We start from the raw sequence: 14,374 nt of genomic DNA on the forward strand, positions 1-14,374 counted from the left end.
CTGACATACCCGGAGAAAACCCACACAGACTCAGGGAGGCGATGCAAACTCCACACAGAAAGGCCCCGGCCAGGCCAAGATTCAAACCGGGATCAGTGCAAACCCCTGAATCACCGTGCCACGCTGCAAGTAAGCAGAGAAGTGAATAGTAAACGCAGGAGATACAGAAATGGTTCAAATAGATAAAAGTAATGGATAGGGGTTAAAACAGTTAGCAAAGAGTAGTTGAAATTGTTTGGTAAATGTAAATTACAAAAAGGATTAGTTGTAAAAGCTTAAGATGATTTATAATGGTAGAAATTGTTAGCAGAAATGTTTAACATTAGGTAAAATTAATATAAATAAATGTAATTAATGACCTTATAGTGGTAGAAATGTAAACTTGAGCAAACCGACCCAAATAGTTAACTGTGTGAAAAAAATGTCGTTACAATATCCACTGACTGCCAACACCAACAGTGTTAAATAACTCCCTGATTAAAATCAGTTCAAGAGAACAGATTTGGAACATGAGTAATGGTGATGAATGGGGACTAGCTCCTCTGATAGAGCTATAGGTACAGTGGCACGTACCACTTGGTAGTGGAAGAAGTATTGTATCAAGACCTTAAGCTTAAGTACTAATTTCAGACTAAAAATACCCGTCTATAAGTAAAAGTCCTGCATTCAAAACCTTACTTAAGTAAAAGTATGTTTTATCAACAAAATGTACTTAAAATATGAAAAGTAAAAGTTCTTATAGTAAAATGTTTTACTATGATGTTTTGACTGCATTAAAGGTCCAATGTAAGATTTAGGTTAAAGTGGTCCATTAACAGACATGGAATCTAAAATAATCCTATAATAATGTTTTTTTTCATTCATGAATAATCACCTGCATTACAAAGTGTTATGTTTACGTTACCCAAGAATGAGCCCTTTATATTTACATCAGGAGCTGGTCCTCTTCTATACGAAGGCTGCCATGTTTCTACAGTGGCCCAAAAGGGCCAAACCAAACACAGGCTCGGGAGACGGCCTTTTGAGTGTCTGCGGTACCTTAAAGGCATGGTTCACCCAAAAATGAAAGTTCACTCATTATCTACTCACCACTATGCCGATGGAGGGGAGGGTGAAGTGTTTGAGTCCACAAAACATTGTTGGAGTTTCAGGGGTAAACAGTGTTGCAGCCAAATCCAATACAATTGAAGTAAATGGTGACAAGAACAGAAAAAAAACATAAAATACCACCATACTGCTCCTGTGGTGTCATCCAAGTGTCCGTAAGGGCAGGGCGAAGTGAAAGGTTCTCAGCCGAATCTTTAATGCGTATGATGCATTTTACTGCTGTAGATGTTTGAGGTTGAGCTCATTTAAACTACTTAACACATTGTTGGGCACTTTAATCTACGGCAGTGCATTATAAGATCATAGCCTGTGAGAACTATGCACTTGACCTCTGAAAACTTTTCTTAAGCTCAGGAAAACGGCTGTTTTTCAGCTTTGTGATGATACATTTTACAGCTAATGCAAGAGGCTTTTAAATAGTTGATATAGAATGTTATCAACGCATTGAGTTAATTACATTCAACATCAGCACATCTGGAGATACTGTCGTCTGAATAGTAACTAAAGCTGACAGACAAATGCTAAAAAACAAGCACTGTAGTTCACCAACATCGTGGCCTTAGCTTTGAATAAAAGAGGCCAACTTTGATTCACTGACCTGATTAAACTTAGGGTTGAAATATGCAGGAGAGACACTTACTTTCCTTTGCCAAACACAACTTTATGAATTCAAAGCAAAACCAAAATTTAACGGATAATATTAACAATACATTTCCTTAATAATCACAAAACGGCAGCTGATTTACTTTTAATAAGACATTCGTTTCATAAACTCATCTATCATTTATGAATACCTGAAGTGAAATAAAGTTCAGTCAGCAGACACAACATCCAACAATATGGCGATTAACATCAAATGAATAATTATGAGCTATTCTGACTTTTTTTTTTAATTAATAAGAAGCGAGGAGAGCTGCTGGATGCTGTGCTCTGGAAACTCAGGATCTCTTGGGATGATGTTTCTTCAAACAGCGCTCTACTTGAAATGTGTGGGAAACCTCTACCACATTCTTATTTGTTATTTGCAGATGGTAATGGGCCATTGAAGTCGGTTTGAGTCTTTTTTTGACCACTTATTTATGGTCCACAAAACAAAATAGATGCAATTAGGTTTGTCAGTGGGAAAAAATAAAAGAGTCTACTCCAATTAAGCCCAATTTGTCAAAAATGTACAAAAATCTCATTATATAAAATTTTCAGTTCTACATCATTTACCTCTTCAGTGTTTCCTTCGTAACAATGTGGTTTCTTTAGAATCCAACGACCAAATCCACACAATAATCAAAAAACACATACTTTATTTCAAATTGCTGCAACAGGGGCACTAAAAACAAACTGCAGAGAAACACACAGGCCCCGCGTTAAACTGACTTTGATAGAAAATATTCTCATTTTAAAAATCATGAATAAAATGAAAGCACAGGAGAACATATGGTGGACGAAGAAATTTGGAACACAGCGTCGCGTAACAGAAAAAAAAAAGGAACACTTATTAGATTATAAGAGCACAGTTTGGTGCGGCTTTCCAACCTTTTTCAAAAAATAGAACATTTCATGAACCTTCAGGAATAAATAGAGAAAAACACAACAGGACCACCCCCTGCCCCACCAGAAACAACAGGTAGGCAAAAGAATTGGGATTATGGGGTGTGCAAGAAAAAACACATTTCCAGAGAAAAGCGGTGACAACGCACACAAATCTTCATACACACATGAACACTCAACACATGCCTGTGCTGATGCTCACCATCTCTCACGCTCTCACACGGACAACTGGACAGAACAGAGCACGCTGTGGTTATTGATTAACTCGACTGATTTCACTACACATTGATAAACTGACAGTGCAAATCTTCAGACGGCTGCAGATAACTAAAATAAGAGCAGAGAAGATACACCAAGGGGACAAACTCTTTTTGTACAATTCTTAAATGAACTTGGTGCCTGATCTTTTCTTTGTTTTACGTTTTGAGATAAAGATGGAATGAAGCTCCAGAGAGGCAGACAAAGAAAAACAAACTTTTGGGGGATTCTGCGCTCCCTAAGATTTTTAAAAATGCCTTCACGCAACTATTAAGTTACTTGGAGATTAATGATATTTCATTGTCTGAACACTTCATTGAACATAGTTTTTAAAAAAATGTTTAAAACAATAACATGTGGTTAAAGTACATAAAAACACTCTGGAGCACCATTTTCATAACATGAATTGTGACAGAATTGAAAGAACAAAAGATTTTCGAAGCCAAAAGGTTGATTCTGGCCGTTCTAAAGGCAGCGATCTTGACTGGTGGCACTAAGTTTGGACTTAAAAGTAGACACGAGTCAATCCAGTCAACCGACTACAGTGCATTATGAAGGTGATTCTCATCTACGGGGTGATAATGAATGACCTCTGACCTTCTGCGACAGGGCAGGCCACGTCACCCTGGTCCACTACACCTGTACGTTGTGAAATGCTTGCTTTCCAAAGTTATGTGAATTCTCTCAGCAAAAAGGTAGAGAAGCCTGGAAGAGGAAGAAAAAAATGGAGAAACCACGCTCTGCTCACAGGCTTTTCCTTCCCCTGTAGGTTTCTCATACGGCGAAGCTTGTCGAGTGTTTTTTGACAACACCCATTCTTTTTTACAGTACCCTCACAGTCCTTTGGGTTTGTCAGAGTTCTCAAAGACTCAGACGAAGTTTCCTGAAATGAATCCAGTCACAGGATATGGAAGGATACTGAAGTGTCTGTTAACTGGATAGCAGGAGTTACAGAGTTCCTGCTCCTGTAGCTTTGTTTTTCTACTTCACCATTCAGCATCCCCAATGGCTTTGGAGAAGACATAGTCTTTCCCGTTCAGATTCATGATCCCGTCCTTCAGGTGGAATTTCCATTTGTTCTTACTTCTGTGAATCTGGGGAGCAGAGGTTAAAGGCATTAATGTCGTGGGCGTCGAGGACAGATGGACACTGTTTCAGTTTAAAGTGGACACAGGCTGTAATGTCTTTAGCCCATGGGCACAGCGGGTGACAAGTGCAACGCGCAAAGAAAAGATCGCATTTCAAACAGCAGACTGACTTAATTAAAGGTTCAGTGTGTAGAATGTAGGGACATCTAGTGGTGAAGTTGCATGTTGCAGTTGAATACCCCTCACCTCACCCTCCAAACATGAAAGAGAACCTGTGGTAGCCTTCAGTTGTCATAAAAATTCAAAAAGGTGTTTAGTTTGTCCAGTTTAGACTACTGAAAAAAACATGGCGGCGTCCATAGAGAGGACGTGCTCCTGATGTAAATATAAAGTATTTAGATATAAAGGGCTCATTCTGGGGTAAAGAAAACAACAATTCGTACAATTTAGATAATTACACACTGGTGAAAACATGACCAGGATTTTTCATATACAATTTTTTGCCAATAGATCCCTTTCACCTAAATCGTACGGACTGTGTTTTAGGGACTCAGGACAGTAAATAAGGCAGAAAAAAGGTTGACACAGCCTTTTTGAAGACATATTATAATATAGGCAACACATCATAACTTCTCTTACAACCCTATCTGACAATGTTTTATTAAGCTTAAATTGATGATTTAAGTGTTTTTTGTGCCATAAACCTACACTGATCATAACTTTTATTTTATATTTTCAGCTGTTTCCCAAGCGGTCATCAAGTAGAAAAATATTAAAACAAAGAATTTCTATCTTCATGTCGTTAGGACACAATACACAGATATACCATGAGAAGGCATTTAGAAACAATGCATCTCTGTAAATCTATACACACACAGGCTGGCGGGGTTATATAGTGTCGTTATACAATAGAATAGATCATTTCTTACCTTGTCATATTGGCACACAACTACATTCTCTGTATCAAACAATTCCTGGTCCTCCTCATCACTGACATCATCCTCACTGTTCAGTGGCTCCTGACAAATAAACAAAACCAACAAGTTGAACAATGTTTTTTGTCCTACAGAAGGTGGACACGACTTTAAAAGGGCATCTGGTCCTTTGCACATCAAAACAATGAGTCTTTTGAAAGTAAAAGTGAAAGATCCATATTTATTCTAATCTGATAAAATGATAATATCATGAAATAACCTTATTTAACAAATGAGCACAAAATGTAATATTGACCAGTTTACCTTTTGTCAAACTGCATGCATGTTGCGGGATAATGAAAAGCTAAAACTGAAACTACCGATGTAATGGAGAGTGCTGCCTTCCTGCTAAGTATGGTAAAACTTTATGGATTTTTTTTGACAGTCCCATTGACACCGCAGGGTTTCTCCCAGTTCTGCTGATGCCCAGTCCAACTATGACAGACGCGTCAATGTGTTTGTGTGAGAAAGAGAAAACAGACAGACGTTGTGCACACATCTCCACTATAAAGCAATGCAAAACACCAAGTCAGGGATGTGTTACATTATTTAGGTTTTTAAAATGTGTTAATCATTGTAAAACTGGAGGGATAAATTAAACAATAGCGAGCTGCCACAGTCTAGATGATTAATGGGAAACATTGAAAGTCACGTATGAAACAAAAATACTTTTAACTATTTCAGCAAAACCTCACCACTAAATATTTAAGCAGCCATTAAAAAAAAATAGTATAAAATATGACTTGTTTTTTTTTTTTAAAGATTTCCTCTTGTGCCCACCTCCTCAACCTGTCCGTCCTCTCCTCCATCCTTTTCCTTCTCCTCCTCTTCATCTTCATCATACTCCTCCTCCTCGTCTTCATCCTCCTCTGATGAGGTGTCTCCGGCTCCGTCCACCTGCAGCATCATGGGAGGCTGTGCCTGGGGCTGAGCCTGGGCCTGCTGCTGGGCCTGCTGCTGGGGTTGGGCCTGTGGTGCAGCTGCACCCTGGACCTGCTGAACCTGAACTGCTGCCTGACCGGGCTGCTGTACCATAGGTGTTGCCTGCATCACCTGACGGGAAAGAGGGGATGGAGAAAGAAAACTGTCAATATGATTGTCGTATATTCTGTTAAAAAACACAAATTTACAGCAGGTTTCCTGTGCGTTTTTTAACAAGCTTAATCATACTTTAGAATTAGAATACACTTCTATATTTCCATCAATAAAATGACAAGATTAAAAGTTTACAATGCTGAAAAACATGGTGAAAAAGCAGCACAGTGTATTACAGGGCTGTGCAAACATATAGATACAAATGATTTTCACAATAATATTTTCCATGAAAGTGGTGGATAGCAGTGAAGGGGCACAATATGCACTGTGAGGTTTATAGGCAAGTACATTATATTTCAGTTTGTTCAGTTACACTACGCAACGCAAATATTTTCCCTAAAAAGGTTTTGCACAATTTGTTCTGAGTTTTGCTAAAACATGAAGTACATATTAGACTATTAAGTTGTATTTTAACAATATGCATTATTTTGTATCGTATCACAATATATATATATATATATATATCTCGTCACCCATGTATTGTGATACATATTGTATTGTGAGCTCGCTTGCCAATACACAGACCTAGTGTATTAGAGAGAAACAAATGATACTCAATACTCCAGATAAGAGCAATAAAAGGAAAAGGAGAGGTGCTTACCTGTGTGTTGCCTTGGACTTTGTTTGAAGCCAACACAATCTGCTGAGGCTGGATGATGACTCCTGTTTGCTGGGGCATTCCTCCCTGCAGAGGAGCCAGGACCTGGATTCAAAGTTCATGAGGAGTCCACATTTTATAGAAGCTTTTACATCGACATTCATAAATAAAATGCAAGCAATGCCCAATTCCAATTGGTGTATTTGGCACAATTTTCAATTAGTAGCACTAGTTGAAGAAAAGCACAGTAGTAATTGATGTATTCAACTTAATTGAGCCATTTCTGGTGTAATGGAGTAACGTACAATAGGGTACTTCAGAGAAAAGACGTGAGCCGACTGATTTCCCAGAATTATTTCATATTTTCTTGGCATTTCTTTGACCATATTTCCACATTTCTCCTACTGCTTGATTGCCAGAGGAGCCACAGCTATGCAACTGCTGGCTTCATCTAACCTCATGTGTCATGGACAGAGTTATGGACTGATTAGACGCAGAATGACAATTATTATACACTGATCAGCATTAAAAGATGTAACTTCTTTTAATGTTGTGGCGGATGGTGTATTTTTTTGGACTAAGATGAGCCATGAAGCCATGGAAAATGACAGAGACTACAAAATCACATCAGAATAAACTCTTTCAAAACAGGCCACAGACATACATGGATCAGCCACAACTTTCAAAACCAGTCGCTCGTAATGCTGTGGCTGATCTAAGTATACTTTAAGTTGACAGTAGCTATCTGAAAACCACAGACAATCGTGGTACATGCAGTTGTGTGGCACTTCCAGCAAGCAAAGTAAACTTAAAGTTCAGTTTTAAGGCTTTCACTCCTTTTACCACAGCTAGATGTCCATCCTTGTGTGATAGGACTACCTGTTGTATGACCGGTGCCTGCACACCACCAGGCTGCATCTGCTGCTGCAGTAGGATCTGCTGCTGGGGTTGCTGGATGAGGTACTGAGCCCCATTGGGAGCACGGACAACCTGCAGGATCTGACCTAAGAGACATCGAAACACGGATGGATTAAACATGGCTCATAACTAGTCTTTCAAACCATCTTGGACCTTGCGTGGCCAATGTTCACATAGCTTCAACTATTTGGGACGTCTCTACATCATGACATTCACGTATATTTGAAAAATACCCTTTAATACCCCCCCGACAGGAATGAGTGGGAATCTGAAAAGTGGCGCTCAGTGAAGATCAACGTTGAAACTAACCCACCACATTATCTACAAATCAGAGACATCCCACATCCTCTCCTGCCCCTCAGCTGTCTCTCTCACAAACACACACCATTTGAAACGCTGGCTGAGAAAGCGGCCTCTGCCCACAGCAGCACCACTTCGCCCCACGCACACGGTTTAGCCCCAGCTGTCTCTGCGTCGACTGCATATGCTGGCAGTTCAAATGGCTCGGGGCGACCGTGGTCTTGGTCGTCAGAAACTCCAGAGGCGCGAAGCCTCTACTTCATATCTTATTTCTGTCGCAAAACTGTGTGTGCTGCTACTGGAGCCCTAGAGATACTAGACTTGATAACTTAGCTAGCTTAGCAAGGTAATTGGTATGTTTTGTGTGTGTGTTTACCATGTGTGTGGGACAGAAAGAGATGGGAGCGTTTTGTTATGGGGAAAACCCTGACACACAACATGATGAGCAGAAATGCCAGTGTGAGCGTTTTACCTTGGCTGGTGATGAGCTGTTGGTATGGAGTGACCCCTGTAGGCAAAGCAAGCGTTGCTGCGGTAGCTGCTGCACTCTAGTGGAGAATAAGAGAATACGCATGCAGGCAGTGAGGAACACGTAGACACACGTACATACACGAACACACACGCAGAGATACAGATTCACGCAGCATTTGGTCCTGAGGCTAAATAATATACATAACTATGGCCTACAGGTTTGGATTCATCAATGTGGCAATTAAGACTGTTTAAGTTGTATGGTTGTCGAGGTGTAAATGCTCTATAGATGTATGAAAAACACACAGGAGGTATTTACCTTAACGCTTCTCTAAAGAACTGTAAACATCAATTAAATACAGCGCAACCACTTCACAATTCCACTATTCATGTTGCCTTGGCTGATGTGATAAAAGCAACATTTACATTTTTATGTTCATTCATTTTATCTTCATGGTTTGATAGTGAGCGTTTAAAATTATGAAAAAAGAGCTGAAAGTGTTTGTTTCAGAATTGAGAGAGAACAAAATGAGTAAGAGCACAGATGCTAGACTTGACATTAACAGATGGTTTGCTGAACCATCTGTTAACCATCATGGAAGGAAAGGGTTGACATACCATTGTGTTTAAAGGTTTGTTTGTCACAGACACAACAGGAGTGTGTAAGAGGATGTATTACTGTTGGCTTTATCTCAACTGTAATCCCAGGTACTTAGCAACTCTAAAGGTCCTTCCACTGCTTTTGACTTCTCTGTTACTACACCAGTCATTCTGCTCTGAAGAAAAGACGCATTGAGATCCTTTAACTTCTTCTTCTTCTTGGTAGGCTATTCAGTAACTGAGTGAGAATGTTTTTCATAATTTTGAATTACGGTGTTAGTAGTTTTTTTTTTAGAAGACAACATAAGACTGTAATTTGGTGCCTTTTTACAGCAACAAAGCAAGTTTGTGTGCAGGTGGATCAGCTAGACTTGTTCCAAATGCTGCACGTTTGCTCACTGCTGATCAAAAACAGCTACCTCCAACTTGTGTATAGTATGGTCTTTGGTTTACTTCTCCTGTTACATTAGTTTTTACACTACTCTGTCACACTTTGTTGGGATGTACAGTAATTATTCTCACAGTTTTTCTTGTGTGTGTTAAGCCCAAAGCTGTCATTTATTATTTATCTACTTTATCTAGCATTATCTACTTACCATCCCTGTTGCACTCATATGCTGCAGAATCTTGGGATCCTGAACAATGACTTGCTGCTGGGGAGCTGTGAAGACAAACATTTAACTTAAACCATAACACACATCCAAAAATGTATAATAATATCTACAGAACAAATACATTTTAAAAAGCAAGAGATATTAACAAAATCTGTAAATATTTGGTTGAACCCCTACTGTCTCTTAAAATCTAAGGTATTCATGATAAGTTCAGTTATGAAGTATCAAATTCTGTCAAAGGGGTTTACTTGTGAAAGGTGGATAAATAATGTAAAGCTGTATATGACCTTCACATTGCTGTGTTTACAATGTGCAGAAATGACACGGGCAGAGGTTGTTTGTATTTAAACATGAGTGACCCACCTTGCTGCTGCTGGGGCGGCAGGATGACTTGCTGGGTCTGTGCAGTCTGCGTCACATGCTGGACGTGCTGCACCTGTTGGACGTGCTGAACCTGATGATGCTGCTGTTGCTGCTGCTGTTGCTGCTGCTGCTGCTGCAGCTGCAGCTGCGCGGCCTGTAAGGCGGCCTGCTCCTCGGTATGGAAGCCCTCCACTGCCTTGGACTGCAACAGTTTGTTCTCCCATAGCTGAAGCATTGAGCAGAAGGTCATCACTTGTCAAGAAGCTGTCTTTTAACCCAGTGTTGTGAAAACAAGGTAATGAATTTTCAGAAATGAGCAATAAGTTGATGCTGTAGATTTGTCTGAACTGGTTGAATATCATTCATCAAACCCAATCTTCCCAACTGTAAATAACTTTGCGATGCCAAGTAAAAATAAAAACAAAACATCAAGGTTACTCCTAAATAGACATAATAATAACTTAATCTATAGAGCACTTTCACGTCATTTGTGTTTGCTAAAACCAAATGTGGATTTTATCCAGTATGAGTTCACAGATGTGTCCGATGTAATAGTGTTTGAGTGTCTGTGGACGAGAGTGAGCCAGAGAGAGCGGAATCAGGATGGGATGAATGAATAAAGGAACAATTTTAGCCATTTAAGAAAATTATAAATCACTGTGTGGTGATATAGCGGCAGTGACCACAAACAAATCAATGTATGGTCACTGACAAGCAAACAACTAGATATGATTTAATATAAAGCTTTAGAGTGAGCAGTGCTTCACATGAGGCCCAAGACCAATTGACTTCCGCACAGTGAGGAGAATGTGGCCACATGCGTCTAGACCACATGTGAATGTGGTTTGAGTGATAGGATCTCAGGACGCATTTGGGTATGTTCAGGCCTGTGCTTGGCTCTGAACACTTGTTTATACCAGATCTGAACGGCCCTGTAGCTATTTACGTCGTGGCGAAGCTCGACACCACACTCTGATTTTGACACACCTCTGCACGAGCCACATTTCTTCTGTAGTGGTTGTACGCAGGAACAATGACGCGTGATGAGTGATGAGTGACAGTTACCGTTTTCAGCTCCAGAAGAACTTGCTCGTCCACTCCCTCGTCCAGGAACAGCTCTCGCACCTCGTTGATCACATCCTCAATCACAGACTTGTATAATTTAGGCTTAGAGGAACAGGAGAGAAAACAGTCGTTACCACATTGTCAATGCATGTGTGAGCCATGTTTAACAATAGGGAGCATCTTTAACGTGGATATTATGGTGTCTGATGTAAAACAAAATTGAAACATTTCACCCCCCCAAAAAACCATGCCAGCACATGACAGCTGTCACAATACATCCACAATAATATTTTGAATAAATGGTGTAACTCTAAAACTTGTCCACTGTAATACAATCCCTGGGATTTATCTTCAGCCCGAGGTGTGTTCCTGTAGTAATCCATAGGAACCAGATGTATGTGGGGATACAGCGAGATACGAGGGGGCCTACAACCACAAATATACAACATTTAAAAGGCCCACGTTAGTCTTGGTTCAGCACCAGCACAAAGCGGCACAGTGTAAAAAGCTAAGCGGGCCACCACGCTGCGTTCCCCGCACCGCAGTGTGTGTGTGTCCCGGTGTCCGCAGCACGGCCCTCGGTCTCTGCCTCCCTCCCTCTCCCTCGGCCCCGGCTGTTCTCCACTATTTAAGGCCCGGTCTGGTGTTTATATGTGGAAGCCGGTGACGTAGCGTCGCGGAGCGCCTTCCCATCCCGGGCAGTCTATATTAGAGAGCCAAGATGGCCGTATAAAACCAGGCGGCGGAAAGGAGGAGGGCCAGAGCCGGAGAGAACGGGAGACGAGGAAGCCATTTTACGGAGCGGCGAGGCAGCGCGCTCGTTCTGTGACCGAGTCATGTGGAGGAGATCCTCGGGGTTTTATCTCATGGTGCTCGGCTCTGGTTAAAGCAGGGTGGCCTTGTCGCCAGGAGCGGGATAATATCGGACATGAGACGGGTAAAAGTGGAGGTTTTGGGCGGCTAGCCTCTGCCTTCTGTGCGTGGAATGGTGGACAATGAACTGACGACTTTCGACTAAAGGACATTTTTTTTTAATTTTTTTGGTCTCCCAAACACAAGCTTCATTCATTCATTCGCGGTGGATGATGACAAGGTGCTTTGCGTACATTTTGTATTTTAAAAGAATTATGCACAGTTTAACCAGCCTAGCTCACATCTACAAGCCGTCCTGTCGCCACCCGTGCTCCTCGTCGACACGAGTCCCGACCAAGTGAAGTAACAGCACAAACAGTAAATAACCTGAAGCCCCATGTTTACTCTGAACGCTAATTCAAACAACTCCTGAGTAATCGAGCCTGACAAACAGCACTAACGGAACTTAAAAAATAAAATATGACTTATAATCCACCATTTCCCCCCACGTTGTTTTACAGAAAAGAAACGCTATATCTCTAATTTTTTTTTTTGTTTGCGTTACTAGCCTCTACTAGCTTGTTTTAATCTGAAAAGCTGTCTCTAAAAACTGATTAAAATGGCCGAATGACTGCACGTTAAGTCTTTGGTTTTATTTGGCGCCACGGTGAAGTGTTTGGTTAAAGCAGATTTCAGTTTTATACATAAACAGCAGTTGGTGGACGGCTGCTCCGTTAACTTTACCCCGTTTTTCCCCCCGCTGACAATCCTGAGAGATTGATCCTTACCACTGGGTTCGAGTTAGCCGAGCTCGCCATTATACGCGTAGTGTAAAGACCACACGGAGCTTGGCGAGATTTAGAGCCAAAAATGATCAAAAACGAGTTAAAACAACTGGGAGCGGAGTTTTCAAACAGCCGGCATCACTTTTGTAAATAACACACAGTTTTCTCGGTCTTATTTACAGTCCCGGGCTGCGACTCCCCAGCCGTCCTCCTTCCGTCGAGGTCCCGCTTTATATACTGAGCGATGGAGCTGCGAGTGCGCGAGACATAGGGCAGGGTCACACCGCAAGTACCGCGAGGCTTCCTGCGCGAGCGGGGACTGAGCAGCGCGAGGCAGGCTGGGTAATGGCGTTTAAATCCGGAAAGCCGCAAATAGCGATGCACATATGAGTTAGTTATTAGCAATGAATTATTAAAATTAATTTGTAATATTTATTTATATAAATAACAATAATAAGAGCACATTATTATTATTGTTGTGTTATTATTATTTTTTACTTATTATACCGAAATAGTTTTCTTTACATTTTTTGTACATGATATACAATATAGAGCACAGGTAAACAACATATGTAAAGATATATAGGAAGCTGGTTCAGTATAATATCATTATTAATTAATGTCTTATGGAAAAGGGGTGAGATTAAATAACTGTGTACTTCCTCTCACTCCTTTTCGAATATGTAGATTAAATCATTAAGTTCGATTTTTTTGTTCGTAAATAATTTCTTAATTCACATGTTTGATATTAAATAAAATGAATGCATGAAAAACAATAGTAATGTATTAAAATGATCATTAAAGGGTATTGTTACTCCAGAGGCCTGACCAGTGCAAGGAAAATTGGTTACATTTTTATAGATTGAACTTCAGTTTAATAAGTAGTTCAAATAAACAATACCACATTTAAATAGTAATAACATGCTCCAGCCCTTCCCTGTGTATCATATTCACACAGATATCCAGTCACCCAGTCCCGTGTCTGCAGTGCAATGCACAGCAGCATGTATATACAGGTCAGGAGCATCAGGTAACACCAAACATCAAAATGGGAAAATATGATCCCAGGGACTTTGACAGGGGCATGAGAGCCCAGGAGACAATTCATAGATCCAAAAAGCAACACCAAAATACACAGACAGTCCTTCAAGGTGGTCCCTTCTGACTGTCTTCCTGAGAGGTCACAGTCATGGTGAAGAAAACACACGTGTAGCTCATACGGGTCGTCACTGACAAGCAGATGCTGGATGTTGTACTTTCCAAGAGAAACAGATAAACATTTAAAAATGTTAACGACGACCCAGCGTACCTATGGTTCTTAGGTAGGTCCTCACTGTGATGACAAAGAGCATTGTCAGACATTATCCCAGCTGGAAACCTCCATATCAGCTGGATGAATCGCAAGGACAAGAGGTCAAGATTAAAGTAAACGTTCTCCAACAGAGTGTGTGTGCCCAACAAGCAGTTTTCATAAAACCACATTCGGACAGACAAAATGTTACACAGGCGAGTTTTGTGGTGAGCGAGCTAATGGCTAAGAAATTAAAACCTAATTCAGAAGGAGAATTAGTGAAGGAGCCTTGTTGGCAGAGCGGAGCTACTGGAACCAGACAACGTCAAATTGTTCCAAAGTGTCAGTTTTGTTTTAAAGAACCATCGTGGAGCAGATTAGTAATATGACACAAGATACTGAAAACACACTAGAAGAAAAACCACTAGAAATTTCCAGGTTTTCAATCTG

At 40.6% G+C, this 14,374-nt stretch overlaps 1 protein-coding gene across 1 annotated transcript; it reads right to left on the reverse strand.

The window, feature by feature from the left end:
• Window positions 1–2,388: 2,388 nt before the first annotated feature.
• Window positions 2,389–12,879, reverse strand: gtf2a1 (general transcription factor IIA, 1). The gene is made up of 10 exons (XM_034579951.1): window positions 12,637–12,879; window positions 10,997–11,098; window positions 9,932–10,157; window positions 9,551–9,615; window positions 8,356–8,431; window positions 7,545–7,669; window positions 6,669–6,770; window positions 5,753–6,025; window positions 4,928–5,017; window positions 2,389–4,004 (listed from the first exon to the last, which is right to left on the reverse strand). Exons 1-10 carry the CDS (start codon window positions 12,664–12,666, stop codon window positions 3,897–3,899), a joined length of 1,197 nt encoding a protein of 398 aa, XP_034435842.1. The 5' UTR covers window positions 12,667–12,879; the 3' UTR covers window positions 2,389–3,896.
• Between the last annotated feature and the right edge of the window lie 1,495 nt (window positions 12,880–14,374).

Source organism: Hippoglossus hippoglossus, chromosome 24 (genome assembly GCF_009819705.1).
Source record: "Hippoglossus hippoglossus isolate fHipHip1 chromosome 24, fHipHip1.pri, whole genome shotgun sequence".
NCBI lineage: Eukaryota > Metazoa > Chordata > Actinopteri > Pleuronectiformes > Pleuronectidae > Hippoglossus > Hippoglossus hippoglossus.